Source organism: Hoplias malabaricus, chromosome 1 (genome assembly GCF_029633855.1).
Source record: "Hoplias malabaricus isolate fHopMal1 chromosome 1, fHopMal1.hap1, whole genome shotgun sequence".
NCBI lineage: Eukaryota > Metazoa > Chordata > Actinopteri > Characiformes > Erythrinidae > Hoplias > Hoplias malabaricus.
The window spans coordinates 78002726-78015371 of NC_089800.1; the positions used below are offsets into that span (position 1 = coordinate 78002726).

Sequence of the window (12646 nt, forward strand, 5' to 3'; positions counted from 1 at the left end):
TTATTATACCTCCAGTTAAGGGAGGAGCCAAATACAACACACAGTCCCAAACACACACACAGACACACACACACACACACACACACACACTCATCTTTGAGAGTTTGTCTCCACTCATAATGCCAAAAAGCTACCTCCCCACTGACCTACCTCCCCATAAGCTCCACTTAAACATGTCGGCCTTTTAGCTAATACTCTCAAATCAACACAGCGGGGGGCGTCAGTAAATTCCTGATGTGGAGATGAAGGAAGTTTAAGTGCTGTGGTGGCAGGACTCCCCCTGGACCCCAACCTTAAACCACACGCAATGTCATTTTAACTGTTGTAGCTGTCCAGGCACTACCTCATTACATTTGCTTTATCTTTTTGAATCCCCTTTTTGAATCCCCTTGGTGCTTGTGTTGCTCCGCATACATTGCCAACCCAATTTTGCCCTGATTGTCACTGGTCAGAACCCCCTCAGGACCACTGTAGCATCACTGCTGTGTCTGATCCACTCTTATCAGTGTCACCGCAGCGCTGAGAATGATCTGAAAAACAGCTGTTCTATCTGTTCTGTGGTAGTCCTGAGCATCGACAAAAAGGGGATATGAAAGTATGCAGAGCAACAGATTGCGCATTTGTAGAAATACAAAGTGCAGCTCTATGGTCAGTGGAGCTGAGGAATGGACAATGAGTGGATGGTTTTAATGTTATGGCTGGTCTATAGCCATATAAATATATTAATACCATGCATATTTACAATGAGTGTTTTGGGGAGACGCCAAGTGCTTGAGATGGTGCCTTCCAGAGACAAGTGTGCACACAGATACCACCCCCCAGCTCACATCCGCCGCCGACCCTAATGGTCAGCTGATACCCAGCTACTGTTCCTCGCAGACTGTGGACAGCTCAAGTCTGGGACTCTTCAGCCCCACAGGAAGCGACACGTTAAGGGAACAGGCTCCTGCCTTGTTAGTTAATGCAGAGCCTTAGCTTTACAACCAGCAGGGGACCTGTCAGTTGACAAGCAATGACAGATGAGACGGAGGAGTGGCGCTGTCTTTCATGGACGGAGATAGCCGATGTAAATAGACACGTTCGGATGTCTCCGCTTACAGAAATACCCTTGGCCAGGCATTACATGACTTCAGCAATGTCATATACCCTGCAACCAGACGCCCACGTAGGCCTGTACTGCAAACAACACACGCGTTACCTCGCGTTTAGGATACGCAGCGAGATCTTTCCAGGGCTCAGATTTGCAGTTAAATCAGAACTTCCTGCCATGTCAATGCTGTCTGCGTTTATTAGCCTTTAATAATCTTTGGCCTATAGGCAAACAAGTGCCCTTCAAACTACGCTTGTCTTTTAAAGCCACTAATAACATGTAAAAATGTACGTTAATTTTCCAGGATGAACTTTCACATTTTTATATTAAATACACAGTTTTTTTAACTATGTTCTTTTTTTACTTTCACATCATATAAATATAATATTCCCATAATAAGATAAATAATGATAATCACATTATATTTGAACGTTACTCTATTTTTCATGGAAAAATATGCAAAGTTCATTCATTATCTGTAACCGCTTATCTAGTTCAGGGTTGCGGTGGGTCCAGAGCCTACCTGGAATCATTGGGCGCAAGGTGGGAATACACCCTGGAGGGGACACCAGTCCTTCACAGGGCAACACACACTCACATTCACGGACACTTTTGAGTCGCCAATCCACCTACCAACGTGTGTTTTTGGACTGTGGGAGGAAACCGGAGCACCCGGAGGAAACCCACACAGACATGGGGAGAACACACCACACTCCTCACAGACAGTCACCCGGAGGAAACCCACACGGACACGGGGAGAACACACCACACTCCTCACAGACAGTCACCCGGAGCGGGAATCGAACCCACAACCTCCAGGCCCCTGGAGCTGTGTGACTGTGACACTACCTGCTGCACCACCGTGCCGCCCTCTTTGCAAAATTGTAAGCTAATAAAATAAAAACAATTAAAGAATAATCATATGATACCATACAATAACAATATTAACATAATTTAAAATGAAACAAATTCATTTTGGAATAAGAAGACTTGATGGGATTAGGGGGTGAGTTGAGCAAACCATCAATGGACTATAGGTTGGCACACAGGCCTGTGTCCCTTGTGATGTAATTCATAGCAGCACGTCTCATGCTAATACAATAGCAGTGATCTCACCAGTTGGACTACGCCTATCCTCTGCCGGTTTGTTTTTATTGATTCCCTCCTACATGAGGACAGCATGCTGATCGGAACACGATCTACACATTTTCATTCACCATCTCTCTTGTTTAGAGGGGTCCTTTTGCTTTAGCTGATGTCATGTGCTAATTGCTCATTAGCATTACTCTCTGCCAGGGTTTAGCTCATTCATGCGTCAGACTTAGCAAAGAGCTGCCGCTTGTCCAACCACGTTCATGTCCTTCAAGTCACAACACAGACTGCACTGATGGGATTGTCTGATGGAGTGGACAGTGAGTGGACCCAGTGTTTAAGAACTCCAGCAGCACTGCTGTGTCTGATCCAATAAACTTCACCACCATCGCAAAGTCAGGGTCACTGTAATGCTGCAAATAAATAACCACCCAAATAGTAGTCTATAATCGCTCTATGGTGGCTCTGCAGGGGGCTTGACTATTAAAGACCAAGGGGAAATAGAGCTGACAAAGTATGCAGAGCAACATCTGGACCAACATCTGGAGTCTGTTATTGTAAAACTACAAAGTGCTAATGTATTGTCAGTTGAGTTGCTTCCCGATCTGATTCAGTGAAGAGCACATGTAGTTTTCAGGGAAATGCCAGTGTGTAGAAGTGAAGGGTGACTATGAAAAACAGTTCCTTTTTCATTTTTTACCTCACGTAGACTTTCCATTTGTGAGACATGAGCTGCACTGTAGCATTAATTTTATTAAAGGTGTCTGCGTCAGATGCTAAAGCTTTCCCTGAAAATGTTACTCGGCAAATTAAGAAACTCTAATTCAAAAATGTTAGTGAGATATTACAGCAAACTATTTATAGTTTATCCATGTCTCCCTCCCAAAAACACAAGGAAGTACTAGGACTTTTACTTTATTTTTGTGTTTAAATTTAGAGTTGATAGGCTATAAAGATAATTCCTTTCGTTGGTCTTATATCGATTATTTAATTTTACATTTAAATAGCCATCAGTGTAAAGAATGAACAATCTGATTAATCAAAGCAAATTGCGCAATTGATTCGTTTTTTTTTTTTTAATCGATCGACAAACCTAGTGTGTGTGTGTGCTTGTGTGTGTGTGTGTGTGTGTGTGTATCTGTATGTGTGTGTGTGTGTGTGTGTGTGTATCTGTATGTTTGTGTGTGTGTGTGTGTATGTGTGTGTGTGTGTGTGTGTATGTGTGTTTGTGTGTGTGTGTGTGTATGTGTGTGTGTGTGTGTGTATGTGTGTGTGTGTGTGTGTATCTGTATGTGTGTGTGTGTGTGTGTATCTGTATGTGTGTGTGTGTGTGTGTATCTGTATGTGTGTGTGTGTGTGTGTCTGTATGTTTGTGTGTGTGTGTGTGTGTATCTGTATGTTTGTGTGTGTGTGTGTGTGTGTGTGTTAATTCATTATCTTTATTTTGATAATTTATTCAATCAAATAAAATTATTTAATTAATGCAGTTATTTAAAAAAATTATTTGTGAATGCTATATATATATATATGACATATTTGAACAGTAAAGCATTCAAGACACACACACACACACACACACACACACACACACATCTAATGGAGAAACCCACCAGCATGGCTGCTCTCCTAAAAAAAACAAAAACACACACACACACAAAAAAAAAAACAGAGCCGCCCGCACCTGGATAAATCCATCCAACTATTTTTTCATAATTAAAGTTACCGCCATTTGTCTGCAGAAACAAAGAGATGGATGGAGTGAAAGGCAGCTCGCATTCTGCATCCACACAAAGGAAGTAGGGCCTTATTGGTTGGTAGAGGATGCTCTCTTCCTCCTCCTTTTTATTTTTTGTGCCGGCCCTAATTGAACGCTGATGGATTTACATTAATTTCCTGCCCACACCTGCTTCCTTTATTCCGCTTCAAGATAGCGCAGTGGAGCGGCGCGGCTCATGGCCATTATGACTAATGGACGCTGCGAGTGCGCAGGGTGCTGAGGGAAGGGGAGACGGTCGCCATAGAGAACGGCACCCACCCACTCTCCACCCCCCCTTTCTTCCAACCTCTGCTCACTGGCTTCCAGTAGCCCCGGCAACACTAAGACTCTGGAGTTCCAGCCTGGGGACCTGGACCACTAGCGTTACAGGGAACTGAAGCACTGGCTTTTAGTGGAAGTTTCAGTTTGTGAGACACTGTGTCATAATCAACATAATAGGGATGGGTTTGCTGTTTATACAATGAGGACTTTCATAGGACTTTCACTAGAGTGTGATGACCATTAATAAACACGTACGTTACCATTCACATGGCTTACTCTTCACTTCAGCCACAATAGAAACTGAGCGCTAATGAATATGGCCCTACACTACAGCCTGCCTGTACAGGGGGTCCTCGACTTACGACGTTGATCCGTTCCTACGTCGCGTCGTAAACCAATTTTTGGTGTAAGTCGGAACATATGTACATACTGTACGTAAATTACATACTGTAAGCACTTATTCTATCCTAACACCTATCCTCCTCGGTCCCGAGCCGCGTAACCGTGTATTCTTCCGCCGCGCACACTAAACGCGTAAAAAGTTCACGTTACGGCGTTAACGACGCAAAACAACTTAGGTCGAAACAAGGCTTTATAAAGTAAATGGGAGATGTGTCGTAACCATGAAACATCGTAACTCGGGACTGACGTAACCCATATATATATATATATATATATATATATATATATATATATATATATATATATACATATATACAGTAATCCCTCGTTTTTCGTGGGGGATGTGTTCCAAGACCACCCGCAAAAACGAATTTCCGCGAAGTAGAGGAAAGATATTTTTTATGAATTTAACGAGTATTTGGACTTTTCTAACCCTCCCTGTTACTGTTAACAACCCACCCTTTACATTAAACAGTCATTCTAAAATGTTTTTCAGCTGGAACTCCATGTGATATCCTACCAGTTTCTTTAATAGAGTAATTTCTAAGCTGTGATTTAGCGTAAGTAAATTTCACTCGGATGTGGACATGAACAATACATGAACTATACGTAAGAAATACTTGTAAATGATATATTTTGTCACCTACAGGCCCAGTCTAATACATGTAAATAATCAAAAAGCCCCCTTGAAAAAACCCACGAAGTAGCGAATCCGAGAAAGATGAACCGCGAATCAGCGAGGGATTGCTGTATATATATTACAAATAATTTAATAAGTAAATACGAGTTTCATGAACCTCACCCATCAGTTTTCTATATTACATTAGCCTTTGAGAGGCCCACGTCACAGATTCTGGTTCTTGTTGGACTCCAGCAGTCTGCAGTGACGGCACTGTGCTGAGAGGGAGGTGAGGGGGACGATGTTATTGGGTCAGCTCCCAGCAGTTGGAGTCTAATTGCTGACACTGAAGGAGAATGAGAGCCATCATTGATGATCGTAATTACATGGGGTCTCCGAGGGATAATTCACCCCCCTCCGCACTCTCCACATGTTTGTATTAAAAGCGGATGGTGTTGGTGTCAAACAGCAAAGAGGTTAGCTTAAGGGATTAAAAGAGTGAGCTCATTAATTGTCTCGTGATGATTTTTTGCGAGGACAGAATTGATGCGGCAGTCCTGAGAGACTCTGTATAGCTTTAACCTTAATATTTTGTCTCTCCCTGTGAAAGACACAAAGGCTTGGAAAGTACCGATGCAAACTGTTATCCATTTTTGGGATGTTAGCTAACAAGCTAACTCATGGTGAGATCCTACATGTTTTACTGAAAACGTTCCCAGGACCTGTAAATTGTGTATTAATTATATGTGAATATCTGGCACAAAACACAAAAGCCCTTGCCTACATTTAACCGTAAACGTAACCATAAACTTAACAATAAGCTCCTTAAGATCAAACTACACAATCTGCATAGACTCAATTCTATCGCTAACAACTAACTCAAAACCTTAACAGCAGGTAGTGTCACAGTCACACAGCTCCAGGGGCCTGGAGGTTGTAGGTTCGATTCCCGCTCCGGGTGACTGTCTGTGAGGAGTGTGGTGTGTTCTCTCTGTGTCTGCGTGGGTTTCCTCTGGGTGCTCCGGTTTCCTCCCACAGTCCAAAAACACACGTTGGTAGGTGGATTGGCGACTCAAAGTGTCCGTAGGTGTGAGTGAATGTGTGAGTGTGTGTGTGTGTGTCTGTGTTGCCCTGTGAAGGACTGGCGCCCCCTCCAGGGTGTATTCCTGCCTTGCGCCCAATGATTCCAGGTAGGCTCTGGACCCACAGCGACCCTGAACTGGATAAGGGTTACAGATAATGAATGAATAAAAAAGTGTACACACTTTTTCTGCACTGAGGCTTTTTTCTTCTTTTAATTCCAGACTCCACTGGAATTTATTATTTTAAACATTGCAATAAACACTCGTAGACTGTGGGATGTGATGTGTTACATATGACTCTGTACACTGTAGAAAACGTTCTGTAAATTGTACAGTAAATTACTGGCAGCACAGATGTCGTTACATCTTACATTGTTACATTTTACAGTTTTACACTGTATTTTTTACAGTAAAATCACTGTATTCCCTTGAATACTGTTAATCTTACAGTAACTTACTGATAGCAGACACCAGTACAGTCCTGTACATTTACAGTAGCTGAACTGTTATTCTTGTATTAACAGCATTTTACTGTTTTATTTTATTACAGCATTGGTTTTCATACTGTACATTTAACAATATGTTATTGGCACTACACACACCTGTATAATACTGTACATTTACATTAAACTTTTACAGTGTAGCTCTCTCTCTCTCTCTCTCTCTCTCTCTCTCTCTCTCTCTGTCTCTCTCTCTCTCTCTCTCTCTCTGTCTCTCTCTCTGTCTCTCTCTCTCTCTGTCTCTCTCTCTCTCTCACTCTCTCACTCACTCTCTATTCTCTCTCTCTCTCTCTCTCTCTCTCTCTCTCTCTCTCTCTCTCTCTCTCTCTCTCTCTCTCTCTTTGCAAAACAATAAGAACAGTCTGCTTTTGAACCTTAATGCAGACGTCCTACATATAGTGAGTCAGCACTCCTACATCATTGGAGCTCGTTCTCATTCTGCAGTTTTAATGATCATCCTTTCGCTGGAAAAGCTGAGGGTGAGTTAGCACAATATGGCAACCCAACCCAAGCTCCCTAATACCCCTGCGTCCAGTCATCACAGCACTGGTCAGTTTCCAAGCAAAGGCTGGGTTTTCTAGTTAGGGGCCAGTATAAGACACAGGTCAGTCAATGGAAGAGTAGAAGTGGTGCCAGTGGAATCCTCAGCTTTTTCTACAGCAACAACAACAACGGCAAAATGGTAGAACAAAGAAAACTACTGTGAGGCCTCTGATTCAGCCACTGCACATTGCTCTCTGCAACACTGTCGGTCAGTGTAATATAGGCAGCACAGGTACCAGCAAGTTTGTGCATGGGTTACATGCTGGCCCCATGTATGGATGCCCTCCAGGGTCAATGATGGTGCAGTTCCTGTAGTTATTAACCTTTACAGGTTTTTAAGGTAAAAACACTACCTAGTGTTGCTTTCAAGGTGTCAGTACCAACACATCTGTATATATCGCCAGCAGACTGGGGGAAAAGTCCAGTCCTGTTGCAAGATCCAGATGTGACGTGTAGTTCCTACGCTCCACATTTGTTTGGTGGAGGCCTGGCACCCTTCTCGGTGACACCAGCCCTCGGCGATGATGTGTTTGCATGTCTCTCAGGCTCTAGTACACCACAGAGGAGTTGTGACCTCGCAACAGCAGGTCAGGTCTCCTCAGCAGGTCCCCGTACTGACTCCAGACCTGCTCCGACTCATCCCCGTGGTGGCAGGAGCGCCGAGGGGGCCCACAGGAGATGTCTGTGACAGCAGAGGGCCATGTCTTTAACCAGATGGCAGGCTGAGATTAGTCATGTCCGCCCGCATGTCTGGAAGACGTGTGTTCCCAAATCAAATCTGTCACCTCTCTTAATGCTAAGCACACTGCTGGAGAAAGCCGAGCCGTCCGGACGACGTGATTAAAACATTGTTCCTTTATGCAGCATCTGCTGGGTGGTGTTTCCACCTACCTAACACGAGCTGGAGGCTAGAGGGAAGTGTTCTCGCGGATTAGGAAATCAAATCCTGCGACATTCACCTTTGTAAATGATTGGGGGATGCTCTGGAGGAGCCAAATATGAGCCATGTTCAGTGCTGAGCATTGGCTGGAGGGGCATAAAGCCCCCATCCAGTGTCTTTAGGATGAGCTGGAGTAGTGTTTGTAATCCAGAATTCGTTAACCAACATCAAACCTTGTGGCTCCATGCAATCAAATCCTCACAACAATGTTCCAAAAGTCTTACCAGGACACACTAATACACATTAATACACTTGCTCATACACACTTAGTCATAATGCAGCTAATGAGTGAGTTACTCTATTATGTCACTGAAGAAATGCTGGAAAACAGCACTGAAAAATATTAGCAAATAGTTTTGCATAAACATTTAGGAATATCTAGGTTTTGGGTTTAGGTTTAGGGTTTAGATTTAGGTTTTAGGTTTTAGGTTTAGGTTTAGGGTTTAGATTTAGAATTTAGTTTTAGGATTTAGATTTATGGTTCAGGTTTAGGGTTTTGATTCAGGGTTTAGGGTTAGGAATTAGGTTTAGGGTTTAAATTTAGGATTTAGATTTATGGTATAGGTTTAGGGTTTAGATTTAGGTTTTAGGTTTTAGGTTTAGGATTTAAGTTTAGTATTTAGATTTATGGTTTAGGTTTAGAGCTTAGAATTGGTATTTAGATTTATGGTTTAGGTTTAGGGTTTAGATTTAGGGTTTAGATTTAGGGTTTATATTTATGGTTTAGGTTTAGGGTTTAGGTTTAGAATTTAGTTTTAGGATTTAGATTTATGGTTCAGGTTTAGGGTTTTGATTCAGGGTTTAGGGTTAGGAATTAGGTTTAGGGTTTAAATTTAGGATTTAGATTTATGGTATAGGTTTAGGGTTTAAATTTAGGTTTTAGGTTTTAGGTTTAGGATTTAAGTTTAGTATTTAGATTTATGGTTTAGGTTTAGAGCTTAGAATTGGTATTTAGATTTATGGTTTAGGTTTAGGGTTTAGATTTAGGGTTTAGATTTAGGGTTTATATTTATGGTTTAGGTTTAGGGTTTAGGTTTAGAATTTAGTTTTAGGATTTAGATTTATGGTTAAGGTTTAGGGTTTAGGTTTAGGGTTTAAGTTTAGGATTTAGATTTAGGATTAGGGTTAGGGTTTAGATTTATGGATCAGGTTTAGAGTTTAGAATTTGTATTTAGATTTATGGTTTAGATTTAGGGTTTAGATTTAGGGTTTAGATTTATGGTTTAGGTTTAGGGATTAGGTTTAGAATTTAGTTTTAGGATTTAGACTTATGGTTCAGGTTTAGGGTTTAGATTTAGGAATTAGGTTTAGGATTTAGATTTATGGTTTAGCTTTAGAGTTTAGATTTAGGGTTTAGGTTTAGAGTTTAGGTTTAGGATTTAGATTTATGGTTTAGGTTTAGGGTTTAGATTTAGGGTTTAAGTTTTAGGTTTAGGATTTAGGTTTAGGATTTAGATTTAGAATTTAGATTTAGGGTTTAGGTTTAGGGTTTAGGTTTAGGATTTAGATTTATGGTTTAGGTTTAGGGTTTAGATTTAGGGTTTAAGTTTTAGGTTTAGGATTTAGGTTTAGAATTTAGATTTATGGTTAAGGTTTAGGGTTTAGGTTTAGGATTTAGGTTTAGGGTTTTGATTCAGGGTTTAGGTTTGGGAATTATGTTTAGGGTTTAAATTTATGGTTTAGGTTTAGGGTTTAGATTCAGGATTTAGGGTTTAGGTGTATGGTTTAGGGTTTAGGTTTAGGTGTAGTGTTTAGAATTAGGGTTTTTGTTTTGGATGTGTAGTGTTACGGCTAATGTTAGTCATAGGTGTTAACAATAGCAAGAACAAAATGCTGTCTTTTCTGGAGCTTACTCTTCATGTTAATGTTAGCATTAGGTTTAGTTTTAGATTGAGGAGGGTTTAAAGTTGATTTTTCATGCAGGGTTGCCAGAAATTTATATGAACTTGTGCAAATGTGTTTAATAGATTTTGCATGAGTAACAGTTATATTTAACACACTGCACAAACTGTAGGTAAGATCTTTTAAAGCAGCACTAGATATTTTATTTTATTTGTGCCACTGGGCCCTACAGTTGCAAAGTGTTATTCACTTTCACAGCACTGCCCTGGAATCGAAGGATAGGTGAAGGGAAGCATCACAGTGATTTTGAAGCTGTAAATATTAAAGTAAAAACATTACCTAGTGTTCTTTTAATGTTAAACTCCCCTTGAAACCACACTGTAATGCTGTAGGGAAAACTGAAAAGTTTACACTTTACCATTTGCCCATATTTTTGAAGGCCACTGTACGTTGTGACTGTACCCTGCATAATACAGGAGTGTTGTTTCATGACGTGCTCTGAAAGTTGCCCCAATGGGACCAACCCTTTGCGCTTGCCTTTGAATTTCGCCTTTGCGCCAGCTGTTGTTAGACCACCCGTCTTTTTATTTTCAGAGCAAAAAAAAATAAAAAGCCTCCGCTGCGCCACATGGTGGGCCGTGGTGGTCTGTTCGTTTCATATCCGCCCAGCGCGTTTATACATATTTGATCAAACCCCTTCACGAAGCAATAACCTCGAGCCAAGCCAGTCTGCGTTTCGCCCTCTATTTCACTCGCCGGTGTTTCAATCGCGTTGGAGAGGTATGGAGGGCACGTGTGCGTGTGTCATTTGTGGGGGCTGTCGCGGGAGGCAGACAAAGGCAAAGAGGGCTGTGGGTGCAGATGTTGCCGCTGGAAACCACAGAGAGGGAGAGAGTGAGAGTGAGAGAGAGACAGAGGGAGAGAGCGGTCCGGGCCCTGTGGCTATGGGCCCCAGCTGGGGCTCAGAGACGAGGCACATTCATCTGCTGCTCTCCAGGTACCTCTCGTCCACTGGCAAGTGAGGTGTGTAGGGGGCTGGGGGGGGCTGAGGGGTTTGGGGTGGAGGGGGGATAGGGGTGGGATGAAAGGCAGCAGAGGGGCTGCTCCACAGATGTCACCTGCTGGGGTTCAGCGGCCCTAGCCAGCAAATGTCATGTTTGGCAGCTGGTCCACTGCTCTCTCTCTCTCTCTCTCTCTCTCTCTCTCTCTCTCTCTCTCTCTCTCTCTCTCTCTCTCTCTCTCGTCCCTCCGCCAGTTGTTGGCAGAGATGCTCCTAAAGGATGCAAAAGATGCCTGCACCGGGGCGCCCTAATGGGACGACATTAAAGCAAGTAGCTGGCTCCTGTCTGTCATAGAACATTAACCTTGTCCTGCTTCCTGCTCCCTCCAGGGTGCTCTCTCTCTCGCTCTCTCGCTCATCCACCGGCTGCAAAGTGCACCTCACATGTGCCGGCAAGCTGTCCACACCCTGCAGCCTCTCACCCCCTTATGGCTATAAGGTCAGCAAAGTTTACTGCCGCTGTGTATTCCTCTCACGTGTTTAGGTCCATATCTAAGCTCTCTCTGAGTTATAACCATGTAAATAACATGTAATAAATAGTAAAGACTAAATAGTAAATACTAAAACTATTCTCAAATATTCTCTAATCTTGAAGACAAAATTATATGCTTTGTAGTTATGATTAATGTACAGTTTCAAATGAAAGAAGCTCAGGATGTTCAAGATGTGCCTGGGTTGTTATTTCCTCACTGTTATAACAATGTAACTACTGTATATTTGCATAAGCATTAGCATTTATAATACATTGTATTAACATAAATGTTAGTTTTACAGTAAACATTCAATACTATGTTGTGCTTTTGGCATAATAGCATTTGCCATTGGTAACTGACTCAAATAAATAGTGGGTGCCCATTGCTGTTCCTCCCTGTTATAACAGTGTAGCTACAATGTTATTCATATGTAGTTACAATGCACTACAATTACTAATGACATAATTAACCTAGGGCTTACTTTGACTGTTATATGAACTTTATATGTGTTGACTAATGTGTCTAAGGGTTATAAATTAAAGAAGCCTTGACTCCAAAGGGTTTAGGGCTAAAGTCTTTTGTAACATTGTTAGAATGTTGGAATTTTCTATATAATAACCTCAAGTTCTCTTTCAACCATTTAATCAGGTTGTAATATAGTCTCAGAAAGCTAATGACTATTTTGACCTTTGCCCTTTTCTTCTGGTTTCATTTAGCCACGGATCCAGTAGTGAGTTTTTGAGGCTAATGTCCATGCAGTAATATCTTCTATCTTGGTGTAAGACGGCTACTTTCGAGGATGCTAATTGCGCTGACACCAGAACAGTGGCCCTGTGTTTCTAATGTCACTCAATCTCCAGGAGTGCCTGATAGCGCTCCTTCCAAATTTGCTCATAATTGGCTTCCCACGGTGAACTGACACACACAATTACATCCAATTCACACCACGCATCTTTTCACAGGGC

General features: G+C 42.0%; 1 protein-coding gene across 1 annotated transcript in view; it reads left to right on the forward strand.

The window, feature by feature from the left end:
* The first annotated feature begins 11092 nt into the window (after positions 1–11092).
* Positions 11093–12646, forward strand: part of LOC136677243 (Kruppel-like factor 18) — a 12896-nt gene continuing 11342 nt past the window's right edge. The window contains exon 1 of the mRNA XM_066654763.1: positions 11093–11166. Coding sequence (XP_066510860.1) covers positions 11093–11166 — 74 coding nt within the window. The remainder of the gene's footprint in view (positions 11167–12646) is intronic.